This window comes from Natator depressus, chromosome 3, assembly GCF_965152275.1.
Source record: "Natator depressus isolate rNatDep1 chromosome 3, rNatDep2.hap1, whole genome shotgun sequence".
In the NCBI taxonomy this organism is placed as follows: Eukaryota; Metazoa; Chordata; order Testudines; family Cheloniidae; genus Natator; species Natator depressus.
The window spans coordinates 149,828,707-149,846,592 of NC_134236.1; the positions used below are offsets into that span (position 1 = coordinate 149,828,707).

General features: G+C 51.0%; 1 protein-coding gene across 2 annotated transcripts in view; it reads left to right on the top strand.

The window, feature by feature from the left end:
* The window catches only part of TMEM63B (transmembrane protein 63B), a 90,027-nt gene that overhangs the window by 42,806 nt on the left and 29,335 nt on the right, over positions 1-17,886 (top strand). Inside the window, exons 2-4 of one of the 2 annotated variants that reach the window (XM_074949062.1) lie at positions 8,586-8,784; positions 11,216-11,295; positions 17,271-17,309. In XM_074949062.1, the coding sequence (XP_074805163.1) occupies positions 8,608-8,784; positions 11,216-11,295; positions 17,271-17,309 (296 nt within the window). In that variant the 5' untranslated portion in view covers positions 8,586-8,607. The remainder of the gene's footprint in view (positions 1-8,585; positions 8,785-11,215; positions 11,296-17,270; positions 17,310-17,886) is intronic. The other variant, XM_074949063.1, reaches the window with a different exon arrangement.

Below are 17,886 nucleotides of genomic sequence, written 5' to 3' on the forward strand. Positions count from 1 at the left end.
TCTCCAGCAGGAACAGCGTGAGATGTCTGGTGCCCAGGGAGAGCATAGCCAGCTGGAGCAATTCCTATCGGTTCAGCTGTCTGGGAGAGCCATGCCTACGGCTAGTGCTCTGGCTAGCCAGCTGTTGAGGCTGTATCCAGGAGCAGACGTGGACAGTGGGTGTATGTTAAGCTGTCTGCTCAGGCAGGTTGCGTGAAACTGTTGATCCAGCCTAAGACCCGGCTTTCACCTTCCAAGTGAAAGGCTGATATGGGTGGTGCTGAGACAGAAATGGCAAGTGGCATTTCTCCGGCCCACTCCCAGGCGTGTACCCAGAGTCTATTCCAGAGGGCCCAGGGAATCCTTCCCCCATGAGCTATGCCCAGAATGGACACGGTGCTTCCCCTCCTGGTTCCATGGGCATTCACAGACTGAGGGACCTTGCTCCCGCCCAGCCATAAAGGCTTGGGCCATTCTTGGGATTCTTCTCTCACCCCTGTTCATTGGCCGGGAGTAAATCTCACTGCCCATTGCTGTGCCAGGGCTGGGCCCTCCTGCTGCATCAGCACGGACTATGCTGCGCCTGGCACTCCAGTGCCACAACTGGGCTGGGGTGGGGCAGGGGACAGCTTTTAACTGAACAGTTGCCCTGTCTAGCTTCCATCTTTTGCCCTGTGGCTTAGGCTTGAGGGCAGCTCCCCTTCTGTCCTCCTTGACCACACACCACACTTTTCAGGAGTTGCTTCAGGGCGGAGGGAGGGTGAGAAGGAAATTCCCCACCTCAGCCAGGCTGGGAGAAAGCTGACAATGGGCATGGTAGCATCAGCTGGTGTCAGTGAAGGAGACGGGAATTGTCATGAGAGAGAGGTGTACCAGTACAATGAAATAGCAGGGAATAATTCTACACTGCAGCCTAGGGATAGATGAGAAAGGACAAGAGATAAACCTCTCCCATCTCTCCGAGAACCCAGCCAGAGCTTCCTCCTTTGAACTAGCTATTTAACACACAGGCCAAACGTGCACGATGTGTCCCACTGCTGAGAAGGCGCTGGGAATTTGCGGCTTCTTGGGCTGGGCTGTCCTTTCCTCTGCCCCTCAGGAAACTCAGAGCAGACTCAGCATTATTTAGTCACTGAGCTCCCTGACATTACCTGATTTCCCAGTTGTTAATGTCCAGTGAGTCAGGAGGCTACAACCTGGCCCCTCCTTGTTCCCAGACCTCGTTTCGAGCCACAAGACCAGGCGGTGTCCAGCTGAGCTAATCAGCTAGTGGTGAAAGGTTCTGAAGCTGAAAAGCACTAGGTAGGTACTCAGTGTTGCTACTGTGTTGGGGTCCATCATGTCTGGTCTGTGTACCACGTGAGATGTCCCCATTAGGAGGTAGAGAGCTTGGAGATGGAAAGGAGGGGAGAAGTCCTTTTGGAGTCATTGCAGACTCTCCAGACCACTTAGGCAGCTGGAAGCCCTCTGGTGTCTGAACCAATGCTTCCCTTCTGCACTCATGTCTGTTTTGTAGCTGATGTGAACCACAACAAGGCATACCTGACATGGCAGTTTTACTTCTTTCCTTGGCCAGTACCTCTCCACACTGGTATCTAGAGATTATGCAAGAAAGACTCAGTGCATCCAAGCAAAGCCTGTCTGAACTTGCAGTGCTGGCACCAAAGAACACCTCAATTTATCCCATGTGAGAGGTGGAGGTTTCCACTTCCAGCCACGCACCAGAACTTGGGCTGTGTCTTTAAGAAACACATGCTTTCAAAATGTGCTGCCAATTAATACTAATGCTCTGCACTAATTCAATCAACTTCTATATCAGTGGAGTCAAAGAAAACAAGAGTTGTGCATGGTTGGTTTTTTGTTTTGTTTTTTTTAAAGGCCCTGGGAACCATAGACCAGTGAGCCTAGCTGGTTGGAATAATTTAAAAATGGTATTATAAAACACGGAACTATGGACTAACCAGGGTAGCTTCCACAAAGGAAAAACATGTCTCCTTAATCAATTGGGATTCTTTGAACGTGTCAGTAAAATTGTGGTTAATGGATCTCTGGTCATCCTAATTTACTGAAACATTCAAAAAGTCTCCAATAAAGTCTCTCACAAAAGGCTATTAAGGAAACTAGTGATGGGAGGAGATGTACTGTCATGGATCAGAAACTGGCTAAGGGACCAGTAACAAAAAAATTGGAATAAATGATCAAATTTTCAACATAGCAAAAGGTTGAAAGCAGGGTACCACAAGGTTCCGTACTAGGATGTGTTAGTAAATATATTTATTAATGCTCTGGGCAGGGGGGTGAGCAAAGAAGTAGTCAAATCAGCACATGGCATGGAATTATTTAGGTTAGTCAGGACCAGAGAAGACTAAGGAACTCTAGAGTGACATGACATACAGCTAAGTGAATGGGCAAAATAATGGTAGATGAAACTCAATATTGAGAAATGCAAGGGAATGTACATTGAAAGGAATAATTTGTATATTGCTCAGCCATTGCAGGGTTTTAAATTAACTGTATTACTCAGGGGAAAGACTAGGATGGTTCATTAACGACTTCTGCTCACGATCCTCAGATGCATGAGGAGTAGGATAGAGAAAAGTACTGGAAATATTATGATGCCATTATGTAAATCAGTGGCACAGCCTCATCTAGTAGGTCAGAAAAAACCTTGCGGGCGGAGGAGGTATTCAGAGATGGGCAAGAAGAATGAGCAGAGGCTGGGAGAAACTTTACATGAAGAGAGATCAAAATAACTGGGACTGTTTAGTTCAGAGAGGAAGCACATATATGTGGGCATAATGGTGTATAAAACAAAGAATGGTCTAGGGAAGGGAGAGTGGATGCTCTTAGGCTATGTCTATGCTAGCACTTTTGTTAGTTGGGGTATGAAAAAAACACACCGCAACTGACACAAGTTATACCAAGAGAAGCACTGGTGTGGATAGCAGTATGTCAGCAGCAGAAGCTCTCCCACCCACATAGCTACCGCTGCTCATTGGGGTGGTTTAATTACGCCAGTGGGAGAGCTCTCTCCTGTAAGCATAGAGTGACTGTGCGGGAGACCTGGCACTGGCGCAGCCGCATCGGTGAAGCGGGGCTGCTGTAAGGTCTCTAGTGTAGACATGGCCTCATTTACGCTTTCTTATAACGCAGGTGTAAGGAAAATTGAAAGGGAATAGATTTTAATATGGATAAAAGAATATGGTCTGATTTGGCATAATTAGCCTGCGGAACTCACAGTCACAAGAAGTCACTGAGGCCAAGAGTATAGCAGCATTCAAAAAAAAAAAGTGTTGACCTTTCTGTTGTTAATGAGGCCATCCAGAGGTACAATGGAGAGGACAGAAACCCTCCTGTTTCAGGGCATGTGCCAGCCTTCACCTGACGAGGCTAGGAAGACACTTCCCTATAGATGGATTTTTCCGCAATTGCCTGCTACAGGGATCATTACGCTTTCCTCTGAAGCATCTGGTCCTGTCACAGAGAGGATACAGGGCTAGATGGACCTCTGGGCTGATCCAGAATGGCAATTGCTATGGTCCAAATCGCAAAGGTATTTTGGCTCCTAACTTCCATTGTATTCAATGAGAGAGACACGGTGGGAGAGGTAATATCTTTTATTGGACCAACATCTGTTGATGGAAGAGACAAGCTTAAGAGAGCTCTTCTTCTTCACTGCAAATGACAACTGAATTCAATGGAAGTTAGGAGCCTAAATACCTTTTGTGAGTCTGTTCCAATGTCCCCAACTCATCTCACACAGGGGCCGTTGACCAGCCATCCTGCCATTGTCAATCATTTGCAGCCTGGGGCAAGGAGGAAACTGGAGTCTCAGAGGTTAAGGCTCCCACTCTCACTGCAAGATCCCCAGAGCCAGCTTCTGATCTCACCTCCAGCTTCTGAGCCTGTGTTTGGCTCCCGGGTTCAGGCAGCTTTGCCTGGAGTCTCCTCCCCACCTCGATACGTTTCTCCTCGGAAATCCTGTGAATGATTTCCTGGGGATTCAGATGGTCTGCATGCTCCAGTTCCTGAGAGCGGCGTGTTGCAGCTGAGCAAGTCTGCTAGCCCGTGGCTTTGCCAGTGCCACTCTAATTGGCCTTTAGCATGAGCACCCAGGCGCCTTTGTGATTGCCCCTGTCGGTCATTGGGAGCCGCAGACAGAACCAAACTGTGTGAAGGGCTGCTGGGCCACATGGAACTGACCCTTGGGAGGCACGAATGCACAGATGGCACATCCCAGGGCTCCCCTGGCCCAGGCATTCACATACACCTGGCTGCCAGGTGCCCCAAGCACCTCTTCCTTCTTACTGTCATGGTCCTTTCTTGCCTGACCTGTATCTAATTGGCAGTAATGACAGCCGTTCAGCCCTGTTACTGTGGCTGGGGCTGAGCTAAGCAAGGCTAATTACTATGGAGATGCGGATGTTGCATGAAGAGGTGAGGAGTGAGTGTCAGGGGAAACCATGCTCTGAGCTGCGAGGAAGCTTAGGCCCATCTCTGCAGGCTACATGGCTGACCCCTGAGCAGTCTGGTTTACCTACCTAGACCCTCAGAGCAAGGCTCTTTCAAGCTAACCATCTCTGGAGCCTAACCAGGGTTTGCTTTTTAAGGGTTTTGCCCTTACAGCTCCTCAGGGTCCCTCCCTCTACCCCTCCCTGCCCCCTTCTGACCAGGCACTGCTCCTATCCTCACCTCTGCCCATGCATGGATCTGATGGACACAACTGAAGAAAATGATACAGAGAGCCCGGGCAGCCGTAGGACAAAGCAAGCTTCCCCCATGCCCTGCCCTGGAGGGACCTACCTCTAGAGAGGAGTTGGATCTCCATTGCCCATGCAGTTCTTAGAGTGAAGCTACCTACAAGAGGGCTAATCGATGCTAATTGTTAGTTCCTGCTGATGGTGCTGGTGTTGTGTGTGCGGGTGATAGGGCTATTCTTTCTCTCTTTTGACTTGGGTCTGTCTATAAATTACTAATCTCTGCCTGTTCCCGATCCCCTGGAGTGTAGGCTGATGCCTACTTACTCATGCATTGCTCCCTCCAGCACTTTTCCTGGTCCTTTATCCAGTCTAGTTTTGAACTTCCCAATTGATGGAGTTTTAGCCCTTCCCTTGCGACACTGCCCTGCGGCCTCCTAGATCTTAGCCAAGAAGGTTTTTGATACTCCTCTTCTGCCATTTCACTCTATCGCTTCTCCTTGACTCCCTCTCTGGTCGCTTTCCCCCTCCTGATGTTCATAGCTCTGATTTCTAGCAGGGTGTTACCATTTTCCCCTTTAATTGTCATTTTCATATTTCCCGCCAGCTTCTTACCATTTTTAGATGATCTGTAAGGGTCCTATTTAGAGCCCATTGAAGTTGGTGGAAAGAGTCCCATTGACTCCAATGGCTGTTGAATCGGGCCTTCCAGGTTTGTTGATACCCTGTTGTGAGGGTCTTGCTCAGAGCCGGCTGCAGTATTTGAGGTGGGGTTTCTCCAGCGCTATATCGGACAGGGCCTCCGCTCTCTGATCTGCACGCAGCCCAAAATCGCAGGGGTCCTTATTTAATTTTGCTGCTGGGCTCCGTTGCAGGCTCCTGTGTCATTTGCTGCCTGCTTTATTCACCCAGGTTGCTCTGAGCTGCCCAGGTCTCCCCCTCCCACCTAGTATCTGTTTCTTATTCATTATGCCAGGATGAATAAAGCTGGCTGGCTCTCATGTTATTAGTCCCTGATCACTTTGTCGCAGCTTGCCCCTGCTGTCCTGCTTTTCCCTCTCCTCTCTGATGATGTCAGCACCCCCTCTCTCGTATGCTTATCTGTGAATTTAATTTAAGGTGATGTTTGGCTTCTTTTCCAGATCATAAGTGATGCTCTTAAATAAAATCCCAGCCTCCTCCCAGTTCCCACTGGACACCTCTAGCCAATCAGTACGCTGCTGTTTGTCGTGGCCTTTTGTTTACTGTTCTTCCGCCAGCTCAAATCCATGTGACTATGGCTCAGCTGATCCAATGGGGATTCATTTCTCAAGCAAGATCTCGTGGGACACAGCAGCAAATCTTCCTTCCCATGGACCAGCATCCAGACAGCCTTGTGCTGTGATGATGATCGAACGCTCAAGCTAAACAGGGTGGGGCTGGCTTAGGACTTGGATGGGAGATGTTCCCGAAAAACCCGAGCATTCAAGGAAGTAGTGTTTGGCCATTCAGCAAGGGGAACTTTTTTTCCTCTTGGTCAGTAATGAGCCAACATCCCAGTGTGGTGCTAGGTCCTTTATAAACCACCCTAATGCTGCTTCTGTTCTAGTCACTGCTTCTGAAACTGTGATCCACTGCCCATTTCCATGTGGTCCACAGAGCTGCTTCCAGGCCAGTGAAGAAGTGTCTGTCTGTCTCCTGCTGACCATTGCACAGTCCAGGACACTTTTAGGGTTTCCAGGAGTTTTTCTGACCAACTGAACTAAAAATCCCAAGCCATTTTCTGCCCCTTGGTCTCCTGTATGGGTGTGTCAGGTGTTCCTTGGTTGGCCGTTTCTAGCTGCCATAGAGAAGGGGACTGAAGTTACCAGATTGCTGGTGATTACACTGGGAGAGGGAGGAGTCCAAGTGCGAGAGGCTCTTAAGTGCTGCGTTACTGTATTCAAGGGGCCCTGCTGCAGTTCTATTGTTTCTGTAGCTTGGGCTCCCAGGGCAGCAATTGCCAGGATTGCTCTGCTCCCAGTATCACATCACAGAATCATAGGGTTAGAAGGGACCGCAAGGGTCGTCCAGTCTAACCCCCTGCCAAGCTGCAGGATTTGTTATGGCTAAACCATCCCAGACAGATGGATCCAGCCTCCTTTGGAAAACCTCCAGTGAAGGAGCGTCCACAGCCTCCCTGGGCAGTCTGTTCCATTCTCCTACTGTTCTCACAGCTAGGAAGTTTTTCCTGAGATTTAATCTAAATCTGCTATGCTGGAGTTTGAACCCATCGCCTCGTGTCCTGCCCTGTGTGGCAAGAGAGAACAACTTTTCTCCATCTTTTTTATGGCAGCCTTTCAAGTATCATGTCGCCCCTCAATCTCTTCTCCGAACTAAACATACCCAGTTCCTTCAGCTTTTGCACATATGGCTTGTGTTCAATCCCTTTGATCACCTTTGTTGCTCACCTCTGGATCCTTTCCAGTCTCTATACATTGGTGACCAAACTTGGACACAGTTCTCCAGCTGAGGCCTAACCAGTGCCGAGTAGAGCGGTACTATCGCCTCCCGTGACTGGCATGCGATGCCTCTGTTAATGCAGCTCAAAACTGCATTTGCTTTTTTTGCAGCAGCATTGCATTGCTGACTCATGTTGAGGTTGTGATCCACCACAACTCCAAATCCTTCTCAACAGTGCTGCTGCCACGCCAGTTCTCCCCCATGTTGTATTTGTGCATTTGGTTTTTCTTGACTATGTGTAGCACCGTATATGTGTCTTTGTTGAATTTCATTTTGTTGTCTCTAGCCCAGTTCTCCAATTTATCAAGATCCCTCTACATTTTAGCTCTGTCCTCCCAAGTATTGGCAAGCCCTCGTCAGCTTTGTGTCATCTGCAAACTTGATCACTCTTCCTGCATCCGGGTCATTAATAAAGATGTTAAATAACACGGGGCCCAGAACAGATCCCTGTGGAACCCCACTTGAGACCTCTCTCCAATCTGACATCATTCCATTAATAGCTACTCTTTGTTGTGGCTGTTTAACCAACTATGTCTCCACTGAATGGTAGCTCCGCCAAGCCCACGTTTCTCCAGCATGCTTATCAAATGTCACGTGGGACTGTGTCAAAAGCCTTGCTGAAGCCCAGGTACAATATGTCCGCTGCATTCCCCCTAACTCCCAAACCAGTTACCCTGTCAGAGAAGGAAATCAAGCAGGTCTGACGTGATTTGTTCTTGGTGAATCCATGCTGGTTGCTCGTGACTACCCCTTCATCCTCCAGGTATTTGCAAATTGAATGTTTTTTACATTGCTCTAGTAGCTTTGCAGGTATCAAAGTCCGGCTGACTGGTCTAGAGCTCCCGGCTCCTCTTTCCCCCTCTTTTAAAAGATGGGCACCACGTTAGCCCTTCTCCAGTCTTCCGGGACCTCTCTCTCATCCATGAGTTGGCAAATATTATTGCCAATGGCGCTGAGATTTCTTCAGCTAATTCTTTCAGCACCCTGGGGTGAATAGCATCAGGCCTCGCTGATCTGAATTAATTCAGATTGGTCAGAAGATCTCTGATGTGTTTTTTACTTATCCCGAGCTGCATCCCTTCCCCTTTATTGTCTGTGGTAACTTTGCTAGTTGTCTGGTCACGTGTTGTTTTTTGAGAGAAGACTGAAGCAAAGTAGGTCTCCTCTTCCCCAGTCCTTTGGTACCTTCCTGGTTCTCCAGGACTTCCCACACGTGATCGCTGGCCAGTTAGTAACTTCATTAGCCAGCTCCCTTGGAGACTGTAACGCAAGAGGCTGCTGCGCAGAGGAGGCTGGAGGATGCGGGAGATGGCAATGGGTGAGCTGGCCCTGATTGCTCCTCATCTGCCGCTACCTTCTGTTAAGCGGGCTGCTGACTAGTTGGTCAGGTGTGTTTCTAACTGTGCCTTTTCCCCCCCCCTCCTCCAGGTAAGACGATGAGGCAGTAGAGATGCTTCCCTTCCTGTTTGCCACCCTGGGCTCGGCAGGAGCCACCTGCAAGGTCACCGGCTGTAACAACAGCACGAAGGATTACTGCTACAGTGCCCGCATCCGCAGCACTGTGCTGCAGGGCCTGCCCTTTGGGGGAGTGCCCACCGTCCTAGCCCTCGACTTCATGTGCTTTCTGGTAAGTCTCCCACACCATTGTGCGGCTGCCGTTTGCTGGGGGAGGGGAGGGCACGGCTGTGAGGATGAAGGATGGACATAACTATTCAGAACTCCGGGGTTCTATCCCCAGGTGTGGGAGGAGGAGTGTAATCTACTGATTGGAGCTGGGACGCATGGGAGTCAGGACTCCTGGCCCTGGTTGCCAAGGAGTGGTTAGAGCTAGGACTCCTGAATTCTCCTCTCAGCTTTTGCTGTTGGCTCCTCTGTGACCATGGGCAGGTCACTTGACTGCCCTGTGCCTCAGTTTCCCCTTGGTGAGATAAGGTTAATGACACTGACCTCCCAGAGGCGGTGTGGTTCTGAAGCTCAATTAGCATCTGCCAAGTGCTTTGACAACCCAGTCTCTAGAAAAGCACAGTATTGTTCTTCTTGCTTCTCCTTACCCACCCATGTGCTGCTCTAACGCAGCCCCCTCCCCTGGCAGCGGTAGGCTGGCCAGCTGGAGAACCCTGGCTCTCCGTCATCAAAGCACAATGTTTGGGTTTTTTTCAATAGCTTTAAGAAAAAAATGCCGTGACTGTGTCCCCGCTGAAATGGCATGGCGCAGTGCAAGCAGGGCGAGCTTGCCCAGCAGCCCCACCAGAAGGAAGAGCGCCAGGGAGCTCACTCTCCGTGGTCCATTCAGTCCTTTGGCTTCTCTGGCGGGGCTGCCAACGAGGGGGCCAGTTAGGGCCAGCTGGGACGATCTGATGAGCAGACTCTGATTCAGGCCTCCCCAGCCCGGCCTCGTGCCGCGTTCCTCCAGCCCTAGCTCATGTCGCGCTAAGGAGCGGCCTGAACTTGACAGGCAGGAAGACTGGGATGGGGAGAGGGTCAGGGTCAGGAATGTGGAGGTTTAGGGTGGCCACTAGGGCTATGTATCTGACTAGGGCCAACCTAATGCCAAGACACTGGGCTTTCCTGCCTTGCCAGCCCCTAAGCCCTTCTCTGATTGTTCTGCCGCTTCCTGCGTAGTCTGAGAACAGATGGCTTGACCTCCGCTAGTGATATCGGGGCTTGGGAGGCGGCAAGGTTTCATCTGTTTGTGCTCTGGAGAACAGGGCAGGTCACCACCTGTTGTTATTATTGATTTGTATTACCATTGTGCTAGGTGTTGGACAAACACAGCCTTGATCTGTGTGCGTGGCTGGCAGGATGGATGACCCAGCATGCTTTCACTCTGCCTGTGCATCAGCCAGCAGCCGCTTCTGTGGGACCTCCAGCCAGGGCTAGGCCCCAGCGCTAACAGTGCCCCCTGCCCCCCACCCCACGACCAAATTCACAGAGCTCCTTCATCTGGGGTCTCTGCGTTGGATCCACCTCTCTGGTGTGGCAGGCTTCCGTCGTAAGCTGTGGGCACACGCTGCTCGTGGCTGGCTTGTCTCCTCACAGCCCCTGTCCTGCTCGGATGCATTTCCGGGCTGGGATGGGATCAGCTGAGGGTGAATACTACCAAGCCCTGCTGTGGGGTTCTTTCAGAGGAAGGAGCTGTAATATGCAAGCAGTGAAGTTCCCAGCCACTCTTGGAGTGGGATGGCAGCTGGGGCAGGTACCGGAGCTCCGGGCTGTCGTGGGAGAATGCTACAGACTCGCTCCAGGGAACAGATGCAGGCAATCCTGCATCCCAGAGTCCCGTTTTCTGGGTGTGGATGTCAAGGTGCCCAAAAAAGAGCCATGTTGGTGCCTTGTCAGGAACTGCAGGGCTGCACCCAGCACAGACGGAACAGAGCAGATTGGAGCCCCCTTGGAGTCCAGGAGTTCTGCAGTGCACCCTTCTCCCTTCTGATTCAGGGATGGTGCTACCCGCAGAGACTCCAGGCCCAATACGCAGCGCGACCCGCTCACTCAGGTCACAGCACATTGCATGCGGGGACTGTACTTCCTGTGGGCCACCCCTCTGCCCACCAGATGGGAGATCCACCCTGCAGAGCTCTGCAGGTCGAGCTGTGGCCACCCCCACATCACGCTGTATCTTTTCCCCACCTCCACCAAGAGCAGGCCTCCGGGAAGCTTTTACTCCCCTGTAGGACGCTGCCATTTGTTCATTCAGCTGCAGTAGATGAGGCACCCAAGCAGAGCCAGACGCCCGCTCTGTAGTGCTACCACCTCTGACAGCAGGTCAAGCTGTGATAGCGTGAACGTGGTCACTGGGGGGATCTCGTGCTTGTGAAGTTGGATCCCACTTCCCCGTCTGCTCCTCTCTTCCCAGGCCTTGCTGCCACACCTGAGTGACAAGGGTCCAATTTCTTATGCCACACAAGCAAGCCAAGCACAGATCCAGCTGCTTCCTCTGTCCCCTGCCATTGTTCTCTCCATGCCAGGCAGACGGCTGGGAGGGCAGGAGTCAGGGAGGGCTGCTCCCCCAGCCAGAGGGGGCCTTGTCTCATAGCTTCTCCTTGGCACTTTTACAGGCACTGTTGTTTGTCTTTTCGATCTTGCGTAAAGTAGCCTGGGACTATGGACGTCTGGCCCTGGTGACTGATGCTGACAGGTAAGGTCAGGATGGGGGTGGGCTTGAAGCAAACGGGTTACAGGGTTAAACCCTTTGCTGTGTGCCCAGATGGCAGGGGTGGGTGGGGAAGGAGTAGTGCTCAGGTTGGTTTAAGCCCATACATCCCAGGAACAGGGGGAGTCCCTGCAGCCCAACATGCCAGCCCTTTGTCATTCTGACTTCATTTCTGTGCAGGAGCAAACCTCTGGTGGCTCTGGAGATAAGATTGCAATGTATGATTTATGATTCCTACAGCTACTGTGTGCATGATGCTTTGCAGGCTCTACAACACAAGACAGCTCCCTGCCTTGTGGAAAGGCCCAGCAATGGCCCAGCCAGGGATGGGCAAGGAAAAGGGTGGGATGGGGAAGAGGTTCGGGGAGGGCAAGGTCTGACACACTACCTGCTTTGTTAGCAGTGCAGCTGGAGGTGATTGTACTGACTGATTTCTTTTTAAGTAGATTGGGAGTCACCGACTGGCTTTTCAGGTACTGTAGTTCTTAGCTTTACAGGTCATGGCACTAAATCTGAGGAAGCAAAGGTAGCCAAGCGTGGATGGCTCAGGAGCAGGGCTCTGAGCTGGAAGCATGAGCAAAGTGAGTCTGGAGAAGGGATCCAAGTGAAGTTATTGATGGCTGTGTTGGTGGCTGAAGGGAAACCTTTTTTCCTAACTGCTAATGGAATCTTAGTCTTAAAATATAATTGAACGTGGCTTGGCTAAGACACTGCCGTGTGGACTGAAAACTGGCTGAAGGACTGAGCCAAGGGTTCTGATGATAAAGTGCAGTGTACCAGCTGGAGGAGGTGTCTAAAGATCCCTGCTGGGTATGACTTTCTTTACTGAAATGGAAAAAGAGTATGTGAATGTTGAGTTTGTCGCAGGATGCCAGCTCAACAGTGAAGCAACAAGAGGCAGAGTAGTTTCAGGGGCTGCGCTGGTCTCCTTGTTCCATGACATTCTTTGTTTCAAATCCCAGCTGCTAGATGATCTTGTGTTCAAATGCTGCTCAGCTCCGTCAGAGACAGCCTTTAGAAAGGGTTCTGTGCTCTCTGGCCCATTGCACCCAGGTACATTAGTTCCATTGGGGAACGAAGCGCTCAGAGAATCTCGGAAGAACCAAGTCCCAGGTATTTGCACCGCCTTCCACAATGGAGGCAAAGGAGTTCTACGTATTTTCAGTTGCACTTTCCGTTGCACAAGCTACCAGGCTGACCTTTGCTTCGCTGCTCTGTGTGTTAAGCATTCAAATTAGTCTGGTTTGCACCTCTTGTTACATGACAAGGGAAAGAATGGCAGAGACATTTTCTTCTAACACTGAACAAGGACCTTTATTCAAATAAGCTATATCGCCAGAGCTGCTCAGTCTCCTCCTTACTTAGGTGGAGCTGTGAGTGCTACTGAAGCTAGAGAAAACAGCACCAGGGGACCCAGAGAGATGAGGGGAAAGCAGGCAGGAGGTAGCCACGTGAGGAAACGTAGCTGATCCCTTGTGGGGAAAGTAATCCACAACTAGATCTCAATGGGATGGAGGAACCTGGTCAGCAGCAATGGTGTGTGAGACCAAGGGCGAGAACACGCAGCTAATGAGCCTGCCGTGTGATGTGGCTGCAGTGAGGCCAGGGCAGCGTGGGTGGCAGGGTAAGAGGCATTGTTTTAGAGCAGGGAGGGGATACTGTCCCCAGGGAGAAAGTGACTGGTGCTGTGTTTTTGGCAAGTAGCTTCACTTCAAGCTGCCTCCATGCCTGAGGGCTTCTGGCTCCCAGTGCCAATCTCAGTCCTCTAGAGTAGCGTTTCTCAACCAGGGTGTCAGAACCCCAGGGGGTCACCAAAGGCAGTCGGGGTCATGGCAAGGAGTTGGAAGAGTTATTACACTCTAAAGCAAAAGAAATCTCACATGCCCTTACGCTTCAAGGTCCAGTATTCTCTACCCACCTGGCTAACCACACCCACAAATGAACTATCCAGGCTTTGCGCTGTTCGCACTGATGCATCTCCTACTCTTCCTTTTTATTGAGGGGGATCATGACATAGAATGAGGGGTCACCAGCCTGAAAAGCTGAGAGACACTGGCCTGGGCCATACTGCCTGTCTCATATACCCAGCGCCAACTGCCTGCCTTTGTAACTGGCCCGGTCTGCTCTTCCCCTTTGAGAGGTGGCTCTGCCCGGGAACCTCATTTGTTCTTCAGCTTTAGGCCACGTGCCCTTCCCCAGGGGGACATTTTTTCTCTATTGACTCGCTCAGTCCCTTTGAGAACTATGCAAACTTCAAATCTCCCTGCCTGGTCCTCTCCTCCCTCCCACCCACCAACACACCTTTCCTCCAAACTTGGATCCCTCAGACCTGGGAATGTGGGTGCCCTCTGGAACCTTCAGAGCCGACTCCTGTGTGGGATGGGCCCCAACTCACATGCTCCATGAGGTCCAGTTTAGTCCTGGTGCAACCCATGCCTGCTGGGTGTGGTGCTCTGTCCCCTTCTAGTGACACCTAGACCACTTAGAAATTAATGAGTCTGCTGCAGCCTCAGCTAAGAGCCATGCAGTAGCAGCTCATGCATTAAGCTTCAGAGGTCCCAGGTTCGATCCCGCCCACCACTGACCGGGGTCTGTTGGCGTTACACTGGCACAGCTTGGCTAGCGGTTGGATCCTCGCCCTGTGCTCAGATGGCCTGCTACCCTTGCTAGCACCTATCTGTGAGTCACCGCATTATGTCTGGGTGCTGCCAACTGGAAGGAGAGCCGCAGCTAACCTGGAACAAATAATGCCCAGCTGGCAAGTTAGGGCACTAGGAGGCCCAGAGGAGAGTCGCTGAGACAGCAGCAGATATTGGCAGCAAAGCATCCCCATCTGTGTGCCCTAAGCCTCAGTAGCACAGCCATTTGTGGGGGCTGGTGTGAACTGGAAGGGAAGGGCTACGTGGGAGTGTTTGCAGGAAGCCATGATCCCGGCGAGGGAGTCGAGGGGGGCACTAGTTTTGAGAACTGTGCCAGGTTCCAGCTGCTTCATGCTGGGCTTCTAGCAGACAAGCAGGTTCTCCTATCCATCCCGGGGCAGGCAGCAGGGCAAAGGTGACTGGGGTGCTGCTTCCCTAGGGAACACTTTGGATTTTACCGTGAAATGTGGTGCCCAAGTGCTGCTAGTTTTGGGTTGGGACAAGAAACCCAGCCCCCATGGGATCCCAAAGGTGACAGTGGGCCAGAGCCCAAACACACTCTGTATCTGTGCACTGATGTACAGCCCATGTACAGAGACACGGCCCCTGCCACAGGGGGCCTGCAGTCTCAATTAGACAAACAAACCTTTTGCCACTTGGGTAACCCATGGCAGGGACACACTCCATGCAGAACAGATAGGAGCTGGAACAACAAAAATATCTGAGAGGGTTTTCCTGGCTGCCTCCCATTCCTGACGGGGGCAGGGAGATGGTGAGAATGCCTCTTCCAGTCTTGTGCAGATAATAGTGGGGAGCTGGTGCAGAGGCCAGGGCCATTCTTTCAGATCCTATGTTTGCTTCTGACGTGGATGGGAAGAGATTACATCCCCCAGGTCAAAGGAGGAATCTGGGGTTGGAAAGGGGGCTGAGAGGAGGCAGCCAGAGTTCTGTCGCACCACAAGGGAATGCAAATTGCTCTGCCTCATCAATAAATGGACCCATAGGGCCGATTTGTCTATCGGCAGGAGTGGGGATGGGAGATCTCTGCAGCTGGTTCCTTGGGAACCGTAGGCTGAAATGTTTCCAGTTAACATGAAGTTGTTAAAGACAAGGGTGCAACAAAGCCCAACATAGTCTTCAGGTGTGAGCTTCTAGGTGGGATACAGAAAATGCATTTAGTAAAGGACCGCTAGGCATCACTTAGAATGATAAAACCAAACTTTATTCAAAAGCAAAATGCTTAGCTAAGCAAACAGGCATGCAATTACTACTTAATCAATGAGTGATCAGTCCACTGACAACAGCCTGATGATCCTGGAACCTAAGAGGACCCTTTGGACATTAGTTGGAACTCCTTCCAAATTAACAAAATGACTCCTTTTATAACCCATCATCATACTACCTAACATTACACTTCCCCTTACCATAATTGTATTTTCTCCTCCCCCTTATTGGCTCTTTACATTACACGTTGTGTAAATGAACGTCTGACCCAATGTCCTTCCCATACTATCAATACAGACAGAATTATAAAAAACATTAACAATTCTCAAAAACACTCATTTAAAAAGCCTGCTTGAAGCAGTTATAACCAAAACATAACGGCGCCGTAACCCTGGCTCACGTCCTTGCTAAACGCAGTTTTCCCATCTTACTGTCTCCAGCTTCTCTCTAACTCGCAACCTCCATTCCCCTGACTCCTCTACACTTCGGCTAATTTAGGCCCCAAATGTAACTACCACTAATTTCTTAATCTAAACCATCCTATAGGCTTGCACACTGTGTGTGGGTGGCCCTGATCTGTTTCCACTACTGCTGGTGGAAGCTGGGTCAGCTGCATAAGTGTGTGGTGGGGAAGGCTGCACTGAGGGCCACAGGGCAGCACCCTCAATCTGAGGCTCTCCCAGATAGGTGCTTCCCTGGCGCCAGGGCTCCTGGTCTTCCCTCACGTCACTGCTGACTTTTTGGTCCCTGCCAGCGGGGAGGGAGTTCTGCGGTGTGACGCTTTCGTGTAGCCCATTCGGGATGCACCAGACAATGGAATACGAGTCAAATCAGTGGGTTTTTGCCATCCTCTTCAGTGGTCTTTGCCTCTAGGAAAGGCGGAGCTGCTTGTCCTAAACTGTCCCCTCTCCTAACATAAAACACAGGGCCTCCTTCCCTCTCTGTCAGTCTGAGCTGGCTGGACAGCACTGCAGGGAGAGGCCTCCATGCGCAAGAACCGCTCAAGAGAAGGAACAAAAGAGAGACAGGAAGGGAAGCTGGACCAGCAGGTTTTTCTAACTTCGCCCTGCAGGGATCTTGGCCTAGCCTGGAACAGCTGCACCAGATCAGCAGCCCCAGTCAGTGCAGTTCTCTCAGCTCACCAGGCTCAATTCTTCAGCAGCTGGCCCAGTCTGGTCTGGAGTTGGGCTGACATTCCCAGGAAGAGCAGTTCCTGAAGATCAGCAGGTGTTTTCCCTTTCTTTTGTAGCTGTCATAGGAGTGTCCCTCCTGGTTGCGGCAGGGCGGGCCTCTATTGGAATGTCCAGACAGATTACTCAGCATGTTTGTAAAGAGCCAAGCCTCATGGGTATGTATGAGTTCCCTGGGTCTTGTACTCGTTTTACACTAAGACTAGGGAGTGGAGAACTCATTTCACCAGATTTAGGAGCCGCTTGTATATTGTGGGTCCTAGATTTAGGAGCCACTTGGAAATAGTGAGTCCTAGATTTGGGACAGAACCTGGAGTTTTGGGGGTTCCCTGAGTTCTGGGCTGCTGTGTATTTCCTTATTTAATTCCCTGAGGCCGAGCAAGCTAATCTGTCCTTGAAGACACTGTTTGCACTGGCTCAGGAGGGAAAAAACAATGTTTGTTTCATTTCGTTTGAGGAAGCAGTAGTTTAAGTGATGGGGCAAATGTTCTGCAAAACCCCAGATTTAGATGCACACCCAAGTAGAATCCGAGAGGTTTCCCAGAGCCCAGCGCATCTTAGGGTCTCCCACTCCAAACTAAAGACCCTTCTTGTGACCGCCTCTACTGCAGTGCAGATCTGATCGGTGTGTGTGTTACGGACGGAGCCAGCACCAGAGGTGTGCATGAGATTTCCAGACAAACATGACAGGGCCCTGCCCTGAGGAGCCTGCAGTGTGCTGGGAAACTGAGTGCTGCAAGGAAGTTTTTCCTTTTATTTTCTCTCTCTGATCTGATCATTGACAGGTTTCTCCCCAGGATGGTGAGGAGCAGCCCGGCGCTGTGTCTACTGGGGCCGAGGAGGCTCCCTGTGGGTGCTGCAAAGTTCCCATTGTCTTAACCCTCCCTTTTTGTTTCTCTGCCCCCAGGCGGCGGCACTGGCAGACAGAGCGAGAGGAGCGGGAATAGTATGTTGTTGTTTTTTCAGGGTATTTTCCCTTCCCCCTCTCTCCTGTTTTTTTTCCTTTGGAAATGGCTAGGGGTTCAGGGCTGGGATTAATGTCTCCTGATCAATGCAGACTCTTCAGCCATACATCACAGCTGGGAAGGGGACGGGGCTCGTTCTGGTCCCTCTCAAACAACAGTAACGCCACAGTGATCCTGGGAGGGTACCACAGCACTCACCCTGCTTCACCACAAATTCATGTGTGTGCTGGGACTGGGACGGACCAAATCATGCCCGTTTCCAAAGGCTGGCTGTGTCCCCACACTACTTACCCCTAGATCTTTTCTTCCACCCTTCCCGTGTGTCTATGGATAGTGAGGCAACAGGGAACCCTAGATACAGACTACCTTTCATTATTGCTGTTCTGTTGGGGTGAGCAGGGAAAGGGGTTTTTCTCACCCCCTGTTCAGAGCTAGGATTTGGTCAGATAAGCCCTAGGGGAGCCAGAATTCAGCTACCAAACCCAGAGAATAAGCAGCTGTGAATAATGCACTGGTGCACTGTCCCATCTCCCCAGTCCCTCCCTCCAGCTCAGCCAG